The sequence below is a fragment of the Ctenopharyngodon idella genome, chromosome 11 (genome assembly GCF_019924925.1).
Source record: "Ctenopharyngodon idella isolate HZGC_01 chromosome 11, HZGC01, whole genome shotgun sequence".
NCBI classification, from domain to species: domain Eukaryota; kingdom Metazoa; phylum Chordata; class Actinopteri; order Cypriniformes; family Xenocyprididae; genus Ctenopharyngodon; species Ctenopharyngodon idella.
In genome coordinates, this window is record NC_067230.1 from 21,024,437 (window position 1) to 21,040,400 (window position 15,964).

The 15,964-nt window shown below is 37.9% G+C and overlaps 1 protein-coding gene across 6 annotated transcripts in view; it reads right to left on the reverse strand.

The window, feature by feature from the left end:
- The window catches only part of kaznb (kazrin, periplakin interacting protein b), a 168,244-nt gene that overhangs the window by 61,400 nt on the left and 90,880 nt on the right, over nucleotides 1–15,964 (reverse strand). The window contains exon 1 of one of the 6 annotated variants that reach the window (XM_051912275.1): nucleotides 4,045–4,213. The exons of the other annotated variants lie outside the window; for them this stretch is intronic. Coding sequence (XP_051768235.1) covers nucleotides 4,045–4,147 — 103 coding nt within the window. The 5' untranslated portion in view covers nucleotides 4,148–4,213. Of the gene's footprint in view, nucleotides 1–4,044; nucleotides 4,214–15,964 lie in introns of those variants that run through there. 6 annotated transcript variants of the gene reach the window in all.

A 15,964-nucleotide genomic window follows, 5' to 3' on the forward strand; every position in this document is an offset into this window, starting at 1 on the left:
AGCTTTACAATTCCTGAACATCTCTGAGACTTGACCTCCATGTGATTAATGTTAAGTACAGACAATGGCCGACTGGCTTAGTGGTCGACAGCGTGATTGATCTGTTCTCATTACCAGCTATAGAAGAGGAAGTGCTTACGGTGTGTCAGCATCTACGTTCATGTCCCAGCAGACTGACACTTCTCCTGTTTCTTAACTACTGCTGTTTTTCTTCCTCTGCACTGTTTATTCACATTTTTCCTTTTTTTCTACATAGAAAATGTTTTAATATAGACCTTTGAAGAAAATGAATGGGAAAAAATATTTCCTCAACTAAAGCTATGAAATTGGTGTTCACTACTGCACTACCTGACTTCACACTTCCTACTCATGAAACTCTGGTCAGAGTCTAATTAACAAGCTTTTTGGGTGATGACTAGAATTTCCCTAGAAGGAGGACCTCTGGATGCATTTCCAGTGATGTGGGTGGCACTAAATAAAAGGCAGAGAGACTGCAGGCAGTGAAATGGGCCAGTGTGGATCAATGACAGGTTCACCAGAGCCATCCAAGTGCTGTGATTCACCATAATGGAACAGAGACTGATGGTATCAAGGCTGCCACTGTGTGAAGTACCACTATGTGAGGCAATATGAATGAGAAAGAAAGAGTGAGGGAAAGAAAGTGCACGATTGTTTTGAGTAGATGAGGCTTACTGTGAAAAATTCTTGGAAATCTTGTCAGTTCTTGACATGAGGGACAAACGAACCACTAAAGAATTTCATCAAAACAGAAAACAAGCTATTACAAGAAAACATGCTGAGTCTAGCGCATTCATCTAAATTCATGAAAGATTTAGATAGGAATTATTCTTTTCAGGCAAATCTTTTCTATGAATCATTTGATTCAGTTTCTAAAACCAGTCTGAATGATTCATTCACGATTCTGACTGATCTAGTTCAACTCCGATCCAGTTGCAACGGTTAACATCTCACTAATGCAGATGATTATCAGTGACGTAAATTCCAGTTTGTTCATCACACAAAATTGTTTTATGATTCTTCATGAAGCTCTTTCTCATTAAGGTGAACTAATCATTTAATCCACAATCTGATTTTTGACTTGTGATGCCGCCTGAATCCCAAATTCTCCCAAGGATTTTTTTCTCTATTCTGTCACCTGATGGAGTTTGGGTTCCTTGCAACTTGCAACTGCAACAATATTATTGATTTATCTGCACTGTTGTACAGAATGAAAACTGAACTGAGTTGGACGATGACACTGTTTCCTGCAGAACTGCTTTATAGATGAAATTAACTAATTTAATAGTTGTTGTTCTTTGCCACGGAACTGAATCAACACTGAACTGGCTTCAGCCAAACAATGACACTATTTTCTTTTAGAGCTGCTGTACAGCCGAAATGAACTCTGTTTGCATCACTGAATCATTTTCCTGTTATCACCGTAAAGCTGCTTTGAAACAATCTGTATTGTATAAAGCGCTATATAAATAAATGTGACATGACTTGACTAATAACAGGACATATCTATGAATAAACGTCCAGAGACATTCACTTGCTCTTGTAAATAATTCAAATAATAATCACTCACACTCTTACAACGCAGGTGAAATGAGGCAAGCTCAGTTCCTCGATGCATTTAGGGCAGAGGAGTATCTAAAACACATCAGGATGTCCCTGGCGGCACCTCCAAGTCCCCGATGGGATGTTTGGGTAGAGAGGCGTTCCAACACACCCTCCTCTCCTCCGGAGCCGCGCTTAATTAACAGCACAGGATTCCTAATTATGGAAACCTCAGCATTGATTTTACTTAAGCAAGATTTAACCAAAAACAGCCTCAAGAGACGCTCAGAGCAGCTGGCGAAGCTCAAATGGAAGACGAATTTCCTTTGCAAGTGGCCGAAAATACCTCTCATTAAAGGCTTATAATCAATGTGCCCTCTAAAATGCATCATCAAAAACACGCCAGCTCTATGTCCACCACGCATTATGTAAATAGTTTTTCTCAAAAGGTCAAATGCAAATCTGATAGCAGTGAGGACACCCAACTTTTCTAATTTTGTTAGTGAAAACTTCACCAAGCATTTTTCTATATTATCTATTAAATTACATTACATTCCAACTCAATTCAACTCATTCCAACAGGTAAAATGAGATAAGTTAAGTGACCTTTCATGTGTCTCCATTAAAAGGAGCATTTAACAGCTTTGGCCTTTTACATTTTTAGCATAGCTTTTAAAGAAACTTCACATGGTCCTTCTATCATTTAAAAGTTGAAGTACATCCATTAAGCTACCGCACATTCCTAAAATTGAGCTCAAAAGAAAACCGAAACTATTAGCCTAATTTAGGAAAAAGCGAGCACCACTGATATGTCAACACGGCTGTGAGATGGATGACATAAACTAGCGGGATGCAGGCATGCAGAAAGAACTGAGAGGAATGAGTCTGATGTCATAACACATGCCTTGAAGATAAATATTTTCTTATAATATAACATATCCACATGAGGGACTGCGTTGTGTCTAATGACACTTTTCTCGCTCAGAGAATACTGTCTTAGTTGCTAAGCAACGGTTACATAAAAAAAAACACAAGCTTAAATCTGAATCCCCTTTGCACATGAAAGTGTCTGGGGATAAAGTGGGGGAGTACTCCATAGTTTTTTAAGAAGATGGAATGAAGATGAATACAAAGGACAAGTAATTATAGGTTGGAGAAACTCATATAATTACAGTGCTTGCGAAGCATCACAGTATTGATAGTCCTCAAACCTTAATTTTTTCTTCTTTGTCTTTTCCACAAATTAATTCAGCCTGAACTGCTTAACACAGATTTATCACAAATTTTGTTTTGTAAATAATTTCAGGTGTAAGTCTCAGGTTTGGGTTTTTGTAAACCTTATTTTCCAGTTAAAGGCCCCTAAAAAAGATTAAGTGAACTGAATATGAACAAATAATGACTATTTATTTAGAAAACCCTCCATGTTTTCAGTGGTAATGTTAATGTCATCACATCAAACACGTTTACAGGGTTTTACAGTGAACATCTTAAGTATTTAAAGGTCAGATGTCACTATGTAGAACATTACTAGTGTAATTAACTTCAGCAGTACAGCAGAGACTGGCAATAACTGTGACATTTTAATCACTGTTAATTATTTTAATCACTTTTACTTATTTTAATCGTGCATAATGAATCAAACTCTCCAACCTGGCATGCACATAAACCCCCCTCCAATACATATATATATAACATAATTAATATCCATTACACAGAGTAATACCTCCTCTTTTATACAATGTGTTATCCTGAGTGTAAATGCAATAAAAAAAATTAATAAAAAAAAATTGGCTAAACAACATCACTGGTGTGTACAAGTGTGGCACTGTGCGATCCAATGGAAAGCCAGTTTACTTGTCCAATCAGTCCAGCAGAGTTGATTCACACTGCACAGTTCAATAAAATAAAATAAAATAAAATAAAATAAAATAAAATAAAATAAAATAAAATAAAATAAAATAAAATAAAATAAAATAAAATAAAATAAAATAAAATAAAATAAAATAAAATAAAATAAAATAAAATAAAATAAAATAAAATAAATATAAAATAATGATCTTGCTCAGGTTGACACACAAATACAAGGTTTCCAACCCCTGTACTACGGTAATGTAACAATGAAGGTGACATCCAAAGTGATTGTCTTTTCCCCAACCCTAGCATACGAAAACCGCTGGTGTCAGATGCCCTGATTCTGCTGAGCTCAGTTTCAAATGATGTCCTGAAACCTGAAATCTGCGAGGACACAACTAAAGAGGTAAAAAAAATAATCTTCTACTAACTACAGGACCGACTGACATACAGAACAGATCCCACGCCAGCTAAAACGTTAATCGCAGACAAATTCCACAGTAGTAAGTGGGACAATGCACATCTGGTGGGCGAAAGCCTGTGGATTATAGTCTATACTTGATGCTAATGCTAACATTCTTAGCTGTTCTTAAGAGACTGTCTGAACTATGGGAGCATGTTAATACAGTTTACCTTGCGCTAGATCTCTCTCATCCATGTCCCAGGGCACACAGCCAGGCCAGCGCAAGCTGTCTTCCATCCAGAACCAGGGAGACGCCAAATTCGCTCTCTCCATCCCTGTGTAACTTTATCTAACTAAGGCTGCCGGTCGCTGTGGTACACTCAAAAATCCCCTCAGTTATATTGACCCATCCAGTGCTGCTCCAGCAGCTGGTGCAGCCCTCCCCATCCCCCTTTACTCACCGTAACACTTTCTCGCCCTGCCCAGGAAGTGGGCTGCACAGCAGATGGTTTGTCTCTCTCTCTTACTGTCTTTGTTTTACTGAACCCTCCCATTACACTTTAATCACAACCACTTACTGTGCAGCAATGTCACAAATATGTGATATATATGCAAGTAATAGCTTTGAAATACCATAGCTAAAGTGTGACGGATCAAATACAAGCCTTGACAGGATGCCTTTGATATCTTGATTAGAGAAACGGCATCTACAAGAACGCCACATCCAAACATCTCAGCAATTAGTGGGCTCGGTGACGCAGCTTAAATATTCGTGTGGGGTCACTTGTGTTTTTATGGATTACTATGCTAGAAGTGATTTTGAATACTGCTAACAGAATGCAGCTACGGACTTTTTAAACACTTTTGGTCATGCTGGTTGAATCTCTCTTCACATCCTGATAGCAATTGATAAAAGAAGTGATTCCATCTGTCCCATCTGCCTGTTAACATGTATTTCCATTCCACTTGCATACAGGTAAGAGCTCTGAAAGCTGTTTACATTCGTTGTGTGCTTTAAGACATGAGGTAATTTAATGCTGTCTCTCATTTCGTGACGCTTTGCAGACTCTGCAGTGTGCGTTCATGTGTTTTGAAGGAGGCGTGGCTTTAGAGAGCGGGATTTTCATGCTTTCAAAGCTAGCTTGCTATTGCTAGCCTCTCTGAAATTGCCTACCTTACCTTTAAGGACAAGGATTTTTTTTTTTTTCTATACAATAAAATAATTTTGTTGCTTGGCATAACTAGAAAATAAAATAAAAATGTTCATAAAAATGTGCTATAAGTTTCAGTGACAGAATAAGAGAGCAAAGAGAGGCGTAAAAGAAGGGAGAGACTAAGTAATTCAAGGGCACACATAAAACTCTCAGTCTGGCACAGTGTGTCCATGTCATTCCACTGCAGTAGGGCTTAATGGAGTCCAGATGGGCTTCCCCTCACTTGGGTTGCTGAGATGATGTCAAATCAAGCAGTTGTAAAATTTCCAGTAATCCTCCCCAGCTATTGGCCTTCACTGTTTGCGTTTAGCCACTGGACTTTCACGCCATGAACCTGTCGAGTAGACCAATACTGGAGCTCCACGGAAGGCCCAGCAAACTAAAGCCTCTGAGGGAGGGAGGCAGGACTAATGGGTACTTTCAGTCACACAATTCCACAATGCAACAGTCTGGTCAGCGCTCAGCACAGCTGCTCATTTCACATGTGAAAAAGCTAACATATTCCTAAGGGTCAAAAAGAAGGTGGAAAACGACATTGAAAATAAAATATAACTCAATAAGTGTTGTTATTGGGGGGCTGGATGTAGGAAGTGGTCCGTTCTCGTTTGGTGTCCCTGTCAGTCCATTCGCAAACGCATTCTGGTGGGAGAGGGGGAGTTAGAGGCCCCTTAAAGTGCACCAGCCCTGATTATATGGACAAACAGTTAAATCATTCTTTAAAATATCTTCTCGTGTTCCACAGAACAAATAAAGTCATACAGTTCTGAAATGACATGTGACAGAAGCTTAATTTTTGGGTGAACTATCCTATAATACCTGACGAAAGGGGTCCTACATGCCAGATTATGCTACTTGCAGGGCCTGTGCGTGGTTATCCATTACTGGTTTGATATTAAAAGTTTGGGTGTGTGTTAAAGGGTTAGGTCACCCAAAAATGAAAATAATGTCATTTATTACTCACCCTCATGCCGTTCCACACCTGTAAGACCTTCGTTCATCTTCAGAACGCAAATTAAGATATTTTTGTTGAAATCCGATGGCTCAGTGAGGCCTGCATAGCCAGCAATGACATTTCCTCTCTCAAGATCCATTAATGTACTAAAAAATATTTAAATCAGTTCATGTGAGTACAGTGGTTCAATATTAATATTATAAAGCGACGAGAATATTTTTGGTGTGCCAAAAAAACAAAATAACGACTTATATAGTGATGGCCGATTTCAAAACACTGCTTCATGAAGCTTCGGAGCGTTATGAATCAGCGTGTCGAATCAGCGGTTCGGAGCACCAAAGTCACGTGATTTCAGCAGTTTGGCGGTTTGACACGCGATCCGAATCATGATTCGACACACTGATTCATAACGCTCCGAAGCTTCATGAAGCAGTGTTTTGAAAATCGGCCATCACTATATAAGTCGTTATTTTGTTTTTTTTTGGTGCACCAAAAATATTCTCGTCGCTTTATAATGTTAATATTGAACCACTGTACTCACATGAACTGATTTAAATATGTTTTTAGTACATTAATGGATCTTGAGAGAGGAAATGTCATTGCTGGCTATGCAGGCCTCACTGAGCCATCGGATTTCAACAAGAATATCTTAATTTGTGTTCCGAAGATTAACGAAGGTCTTACGGGTGTGGAACGGCAGGAGGGTGAGTAATAAATGACATTATTTTCATTTTTGGGTGAACTAACCCTTTAAGAATGCAAAAAGAGACAATTAGAGTGAGCAAAAGCTGTATTGGGAGTGATGCTTTAACCATAATAACTAAATCCAAAATGTTACCAAACTTACTCTCAAGTTCATGGAGAAAACAACTCAAGTGCAAGAAAAATAAGAAAGCAATTAACTGTCCCTGCGAACACCTGCCACCTGGCTCTTCATTCTAATACATCATGATGGAGAGTCCCCCGTCAGGCTGCCGCTTCAAAGCAATTAAACCCTAACAGCATATTACCATGGGCTCATTCCCTGCCTCTGACAATTAAAGACTTCTCTCTATGCAATTCATCATGTGTGAAACGTGTGTATTGAATTTATTTGGGATGATCCTGACATACTCCTTCCATTCATAACCTTTTCTTTCTAGGCCGAAATCTGCTTACAAGACAAACATTTGGTGTTCATTCACAAGCTTAAATGACTTAGCATTTCATTCAGAACAAAAATAGAGAACAGTGCTTCTTATTGCGAGTGGAACAAGTAAAAAAAAAAAGAAAAAAAAACAATATAAACAACTATTTTGCTGAGTTTAACTTTAAGCTGTGGTTTAAATTGGAAGATATCATCAGAAATTTTGCAAACCATAAACTCACTTAGCTTCGAATGACATGCGAGACTGTCCAGTGCAACAGACAATTACATTCCTTCGCAAATGATCAGGATATTCTTGGCCTTTCACATCCACTCTTTCCTGCTCTAACAATACCATATACCTGCTTCCCTCTGTGTTGCCAAAAAGGAAGATGGCCCACAGCCAAGAATATTTTCCCATCAAACAGAACAAATACCATCTGTGGCTTGAAATAACTTTGAACAACTCGGCTGGCCTCTTAAAGGCGAAAATGGAAATAAAGAAACAGCCGGGAAAAAAACAACAACAAAAAAACAGAAGGAATTAACAGATTTAAACTAGACCTGTAATTATATATTTACATTGATAAATTGCGAATTCACTTTCCCTGTTGTTCAATCCTGGATGCCTTTCAATGTGTACTAACTCACAGCCATCATCAGCAGCCTGCCAATTTGCTTTCATCAGCCAGTAACACAGAGATTCCACGAACAGTAATTCTGTTCCTCACAGGGCTTGTAACTAAGGCCCATAGTTACAGAATCCAAAGAATAAAAGTTTAGCCCAGCGTTGCTTAGTGATTTTAAAATAGACATTTGTAGAGAACGTATAGATGGTCTTTCTCATACTGTGTAAATATTTCACTACAGGGTTAAAGGAGACACGAAAGAATGAGACAAGACCCTCTATAAATTATCCCTTGCACTTCTGAAGAACAGTGGAGACTTGCTAAAAATATGCAGTGAAATCCCACTGCACTGGTGGAGAGAGACTGCCCTGTCTCACCTCTTCCTAACCTAAACACATCCATATTGGGAGTGAGAGGTCTTGCAATCTGTTATACATCGCGTCTGTAAAAGACACTTTAAATGTATATCTGTACTTCAGAATCAACATGATGGCATTAATATGAACAACTAATCCTGTAATCAAATAAATATATACTATCAATATTTCTTTAAAGGGATAGTTCAACCAAAAACAGGGTTCTCACTCTAAGCCAAATGTCAAATTCCCTGACTTTTCCCTGACTTTCACTGACTAAAAAGCTGAATTTCCATGACCTATAATGAACGGAAAAACAGGCCGCTGTTGTGCTGAACACTAAGCAGACAAATATCAGCCACAAACATTATTTTAAATCCATTTATTTGCAAGCTTTATTTACTTGTTCACAGACGTTTTCAGTACAAAACTAAGTTAAACACTCATAAACACTACTTTTTGGGGGCTTTTACCTGTTAAATGCACTTTGATATTTTTCTGTACTATTTCTACAGAAATTAATTTAGTTTTTATGATTTCAGGGGTTAAACGCTCTAGAGGATTTTCTGTTTCTCATCAAGTTCATCATTCAGTCTTTTGATTTCTTTACATTTAGTTTTTGCAGAACTAAAAATATCCCACCAAAAAATCCCTGATATTCCATGACTTGGACAAAAAATATATAGAATTCCCTGACTTTCAATGTCTGGAATAGACCTTTTAAAATTCCATGATATTCCAGAAATTCCATGACCCGTGCAAAAATGAAAATTCTGTCATGTCCTCATGTTGTTCCAAACCCATATGCTGTTATCTTTTTTTATGGAATAATTATTAGCAGCTCTTGCCAAACAACAACAGTTTTACTGACTGTGTCCATCAAGCTTCAAAAAAGACAAAAAAGCCATAAAGTTAGTCTACACAAAAATACTTCTACAAAAATACTTACAAAATTATACTAAAATACATTTTAATGACTCCAAAACTAACTAAGCTCAAAAAGTCCTCAATTTAATTTTAGAAAAGTTTTTGAGAGTACATAGGATACTATGAAACCTTTACATCCTTCCGGTGTTGTGCCCAATTTCGACTCCCTGCCAAATTATCACCCCCCTCACTGAAGTCGCTACCTGATTGCCTAATCCTAACCCCACCACTAATCCTAAACCTACCAATACTAGGGGGGCAATAATCTGACGGGGGTCATATTTCAGCACAACACCAGCATTAAACATAAAAATGCCATTATAGAAATATCACTAGATTGTGCTGCTAAATTTAGTTAAATAAGTAAAACTACAGAAACAGCCAAAAAACAAAACAAAAAAAAAGATAAATTGAAAAATAGAAAACAAATAATTAAAATTAAAATTATCTAAACTATAATAACCCTCTATATGGGCTTGGACATGAGAATTTATTAATTTATTAATCTTTTTTTGAGTGAACTGTTCCTTTAAGCTATCATGCTGGATGTTAAAATAACTTTCTAATCAAGGACTGCAATAACCAATAAGCCCAGCAACAAATTCTGCAAGCAAGAGAAGCATCACAGATTGAAAAAGGCATTTATAAAATGAAACAGGACACAGTAACTGGCAATTACAATCTGTTTAGTGTCCAGATGGTGGTTGTTTTCTTTTATCTATACCGCCAATATGGAAAGCAGCATAAACCTGTGTTTTCCCATCTGGACCGAGGCGGTGAATTAAGGCGAACCTGCAGGATGTGGTGATTGGACTGATCAACTGGAAAAGGTCAAGCAGAAGGTTTGTAAAGCAGCCATGTTAGCTGGCTGGAAAGAGCCGCCCAGCTCAGAGCTCCGAGCTGGCAGAGGTTTACTGCAGCGCCTGAAGTCTGTACAATGACTTAGTATTCATGAAGGTTTGAGTCAGGGTTTGCAGATTGACATGAGGGCTGAATTTGTTTCCATTGTGGTCTAAAACAAAGAGGCACGCGGCTGCCCCGCCAGCTACCTGGTGGGCACTGTTGAAAAAGACAACAGTGAGAGGTGCCACACTCCATTTCACGCTCGTATCAAAAGTGTGAGGTCCCCTGCTTTTCACTTCACCGCCAGTGTGCGAGCAATGCTTTTACCTGTCAGCGGGCTGTGTACATCAGTGTATTGTGTATTCACAGCTGATACAGAGTCAAAAGCAACATCAATCCATTCAATGAAAGAACTGCAAACAGACATGCATGCGAGCAACAAGTTTATGGCCAAATTGTAGCAATACACTATTTGTTTACAACTACAAACAGTATTAGCTCAAAGCTAAAAGGCAGAAGTAAAGACTTTAATGATCATGTAAAATTCATCAGCTTGCTATCTTATAAAGTGCAGTGCTAAATCAGTGACCTAAATGCTAATTTCATACTGCATTGTCCCCATGATTGGCTATGTTTACATGGACTCTTATAATGAGATTTATTCAGTAATACATTTGAGCTGGAGCTCATGCACACAGAATATTGTGATTATGCTAATATGATTATGCTCATAATTACAGTAACCATGACTGCAGTAAATTTGTGGGGTGCTGCGGTTTTAATCGAACTATACAGATATGTGCACTAACGTTTAAAAGTTTGGGGCAGGTATGATTTTTAATGTTTATGAAAAGAAGTCTCTTATGTTCATCAATGCTGCATTTATTTGATCAAAAATACAGTAAAAGCTGTAATATTGTGAAATATTATTACATATTATTTAAAATAACTTTTCTATTGCAAAGTTGATGGCAAAACTGAATTTTCAGCAGCCATTATTCTGTGTTCACGCCATGTTGTAATTACCGTAGTCTCGACACGTGACGTTCTATTCGAAGCTGTTCACGGCCGCGGACTGGGAATTATGTGTTTCTGTGGCAACAATATCAACGGCTAAATGGATCTGCAGCAGTGAGGTGGTACAAGAAGGAGCTCTCAGAAAATTCCCATCTCACAAACTATAATTAAAGCTCTGAGGAAATGCGCTTTTTACAAGATGAAATCTTGTAATTACGGTATTTCACAGTACTTCGGTGTTACATGATTCTTCAGAAATCCTTCTGATATGCTTATTTGGTGCTCAAGAAACATTTGTGATTACTATCAATGTTGAAAACAGATGTGATGCTTAATATTTTTGCAAGCCATGATAAATATTTTTCAGGATTCTTTGACGAATACAAAGTTCAAAAGAACAGTATTTATTTGAAAAAGAAATCTTAAGTAACATTATAAAATCTTTACTGTCAATTTTGATTGTTGCTGAATAAAAGTATTAATTTCAAAAAGAAAGAAATAACCTGACTGACCACTTTTATCGCATTGCTATCACTCTGACCAAAGTAAACAGTGCTGCAGACAAATGATGTGTATCGCTCAAGCAACATGGCAGAAAAGAAGCCGCCAAATTTCCCGGAAGCTCAAAAATAAAAGAGTTTGACTGGTTTACGTAACAGATCAGCATAAACATCAGCAACAAACATGCCTACTGCAGTTGAATTGAACATTTTGTGTTGTGGCTTGTGGTACAAGTAAATAGCATCAAAATGGCTGAGTAAAAAAAGTAGAAGCAACACAAACAGGAGTAAAGATGTTTGCCATTATCAGACTATTCATGTGCATGTAAGCACAGCCGTCGACTCCAACCACTACATTCAATGTCAGCTAGTAATGTTTCCAGTTCTGCGTGTGTGTTCCGTCATTATACAGTTCAATACAACATCTCACATGAGTTTCTGCTAAAGTCTTTCTCTGCCTCCAGGCAGCAAAATCTCCAGTACGGCACATAAACAGGAATAATGGTGGAAATAATGCCTTCTTCCTTTAGTGCAGTTGGTCTTTTTAGGTAAATATAACCATTTCTTTCCCACTCAAATTGCTCTTCATATTACAGTGTTCATGTGATGGACTGTTTTATGTTGGAATTGTTTGTTTACTCATTCAGAAAATGCACTGAAGTAAACCGCACATCTGAAAGACTACCTTGTGTGGTTCTTTAGCTCTGAGCTAAAAGTAACTGATCGTTCTTTACTCTTACCACAAAAGGTAATTCTTCATCCTCCCATTCTGCTGAAGTACAAGCTTTCCAGATCCCTCAACCACCAGCGACGCCCACAACCCTTTTACTGGCGGAGGTATTGAGCGGGGTTCTTGAGGTAGAGCAAAAAAGAGTTGGGTTTCGGACAACATCCCACAGCAGAATCCACGGCTGACAGACTAGCTATGGTTAATTATGAAGCTCATGGAAAAATGTTTCAAATGAAAGCCAGTCAAAATGGTGAATGAATGAATTTCATTGTTTTCTTTCCAGGAATAAAGGAAGATCTCACCACTCCACCATTTCTGAAGAGCCGCAATATATGGTGAGGAAAGTCAATTTATAGAGACTGAATGGTGAAAGAGAGTGAAATGGTGGGCTCAAGAGAAGGAACTGCTATCTGGAGGGCAGGCTTAACTTTGGCTGGAGATTAAGGCAGAGTAATTTATTAAGGGCAGGAATGGCAACATTTGAACAAAACCTTCATTATGGGGCTGAAATTTCATAAGTGCGCACAAGACCACTAAACATAAAAGTTCAGAAATGTCTTTTTACAATTGTCAATGCCAGAAGGTTCTCATCACATAGCATATGGTAAGCATGTGGTAGCCTGGAGTACAAGATAATACTAGTAATTATCTAATCAAGATGTCCGCTGAAACAAGGTGAAAATGAACAGTAGCATATGATAATGTGATAAAACCAAAATCATGGCTGGTTTTAATATCTTTCTCAAGCTATTTATTTTTTGCTAGTTATCATGCAGCCGTGCCTCAAAGCAATGGAAATTATGTGACAGCTGATCAAACTGAGGACCTTAATTTCAACATAATCTTCCTCTGAGAGACAGACACTATTTGTTGTGATCATCACGAATGTGCTTGGAGCATCTTCTGGAAACAAATTAGATCTGTAAAATGTCCGTCACATTTCATATTGAGTGTATTTTTACCCCACTAATCAGGGGGAAGAGTGTCACTTCTTGAAGACTTGAAAAATTTAGCAAACAGAAATATGATTTTAATTATCAAGTTTCGCTGGTTAGCATGATTCACTAAGCCCTGTTGTTCACTAACTACAAAAAAAAAAAAAAAAAAATCAACTTTTGTGGTCACATGAGCAAAGATGGCTGACTTCAAATAGCTTTCTTTGGTGAGATCCTGCCCTAGCTGCACAACTGAGATGAATGGGAATGCTAATAGATAGCTCTCTCCAGGTATTACAGTCCTGCTTGGTTGAATCTTATACTTTGTGTCTCGCAAATGAACTAGCTCTGCACACCAGTTTTTCATTTCAATCTGTCAGAACCCGTCTCAGAATGCATACATACTGCCAGAGGAAGGTCTCTGCTCGCTCTTTTACAGCTAAAGCAATGGGGCGTTTTAATGGGATGAGCTGGGACTTTTCAAATGAGTGCTCAAGCATTCTTCAACTTCCTCGCTTACAGTCGTTTGAAGTCCGGACTCGAGTCAGATTTGGTTGATTTAAAGTGAAAACTCAGGACTGGATTTGTGTAGATGGAAGGAATATGAAATGGGAGATTCAAAACTGATTCTCAAACTCAGATCATTATCTCCACCTCCTATAGAAGAAAAGAGAAAGGGAATGGTGAGGAAAAAAGTATTCAGTAATTATGTGTGGGTACACAGCCAAATTGTGCTCTGGTGGAACTAGAAACCCTTTGCAACTTCCTGTTCATTTCATGAAGAAGCAATAACATTCCTTCCCCAGAGAAGTTCTTGGTCAACCCCGGCTAAATGTTTCAACATCACTGACGATGGCTTAAAAGTGATGTCAGACCACATTCACCATACGAAGAAATGGTGATTAATCTCGTCAGAGAAATTACTGACAAAAGTGTTCGTTAAGTTCTTTTGCACATGGTCATGTTTCCTAAAATTATGAAAATTAATAAAAGTATAATTAAAATTTACTGTTAATTTTAATAATCCACTAACAATGGATTGTTAGTGGATCTAGAAACACTGATTGTTTCAAGTAATTAAACTGCAGTCAATAAAGATGATAGTCAATAATATGAAATTAATCACAAACACTACAGTTCAAAAGTTTGTAATCGGTACAATTTTTCATGTCTTTGAAAGAAGTCTCTTATGCTCACTAAGGCTGCATTTCATGTGATACAGTAAAAAATTTTATATTGTGAAATATTACTATTTAAAATAGCTGCATTCTATTTTAATTTTAAAATGTAATTTATTCTTGTGATGGCATAGCTGAATTTTCAGTCGTCAGTGTCACATGACCCTTCAGAAAACATTGCAATATGCTGATTTGGTGCTCAAAAAGCATTTCTTATTATCAATATTGAAAACAGTTGTGCTGCTTAATTTTTGTGGAAACAGTAATAATTTTTTCAGGCTTTTCTGATGAATAGAAAGTTCAAAAGAACATCATTTATTTGAAATAATAACAATGTAAAAGTTTTGATTAATTTAATGTGTATATTCTTTCGGAATTCTTACTGACCCCAAACTTCTGAACTGTAATGTATACAACATAAACGTAGTATTACAACTTGGTTATGCAAAAAAATGACATAAATGTAGTAGTGCTATTCAGAATGTAAGCAAAAAAAATATTTGGTTTAATTTTCCATGTCAAGAAAAGTTTTCATAGACAAAAATTAGATTTTAGTAAAAAATGAATTAATATGACATGACAAAATTAAAAAGATACAGTTGTCAAAAGACAAAAAAAAAACCTAACCCACACTAGTCGACAACAATTTTAACCCTCTCTTATCTCTTCATTGCTTTCACCTGCACACATCTACGAAAATTGAGCCGCAATCCCTCTTTCCAGTCTGAAGTCCACGGTGGGAAATCTCACTCCAATTTTCTTTCTGATTCCCTCCAGATGTGCATCAGGATGGATGAGACATCTAATGTATCCGTCCGAAGCGGGCACAGGAAGTGCTATTTCACTTGCCAGTGCATTGAACGAAACTTATAGTGGCTAACATATGGTCTTCATAAACCTTAGGTTCCCACAAAGCGATATAAACGACTTGAAGGATGCATAATGTCTCATTTCCTGAGCCCCAGCCCTGTAACTACGGTCTGCTGAGAAAATATGTGGCGTGTCACAGCTTATTGTGTTATGATGAGAGGGCCTAGTGAGGGAAGCTGAGAGACAGACAGTGTGCAGTGGGCTGTGAAGAAAAGAAACTGGGGAAAGAGGAAAGAGAAGAGATGAGGAGAGAAGGGAAGAGCCTGCAGCCATTGCAGCACTGGAGCATGAAACAGCGCCCTGCGCTCTGCCTCGCCAATCATTCACTCTTTAGATAAAGAATTATGCCTCTCACAAGATACCCATGGCTGAGAGATGACCAAACTGAAGAATAAACTGAGAGACAGGTCACATCAAGGCAAAGAGAGATTTTGTGAAAGGGCATTCGCTGCCTATTCCTCCTCGCTCTCCGTTTACTTTAGCGCTATCTTTTCTCTGCTATATTTACAGAAAATATTACACCATTCAGCCCAACATACTTTCATTTTCACTTTGGCCACAGTCATGAAGCACCTACCACAAGGGAGTAAATTTGTGGCCATTTTATCCAGCTGACTAGCGTAGAGGACGGGGCCATCTGCAGTCTCCCAAAGGGACAGTGGAGAGCCTTGAGGTGATTGACAGGGCTGTCTACATTAACACCTGCTGCTATTGGCTCCAACCTGAAAGTTAGGAAGTTCTATAAAGACTATCAAAACAAACACGAATGTGTTTACACAGGGTTACCAACAGGGGGGCGCATTAACTAGACTTATTCGTTATTTAAAGTTGAAATGTAACATTTACTGCAGGTTAAAGGCTGACATTGAGCGT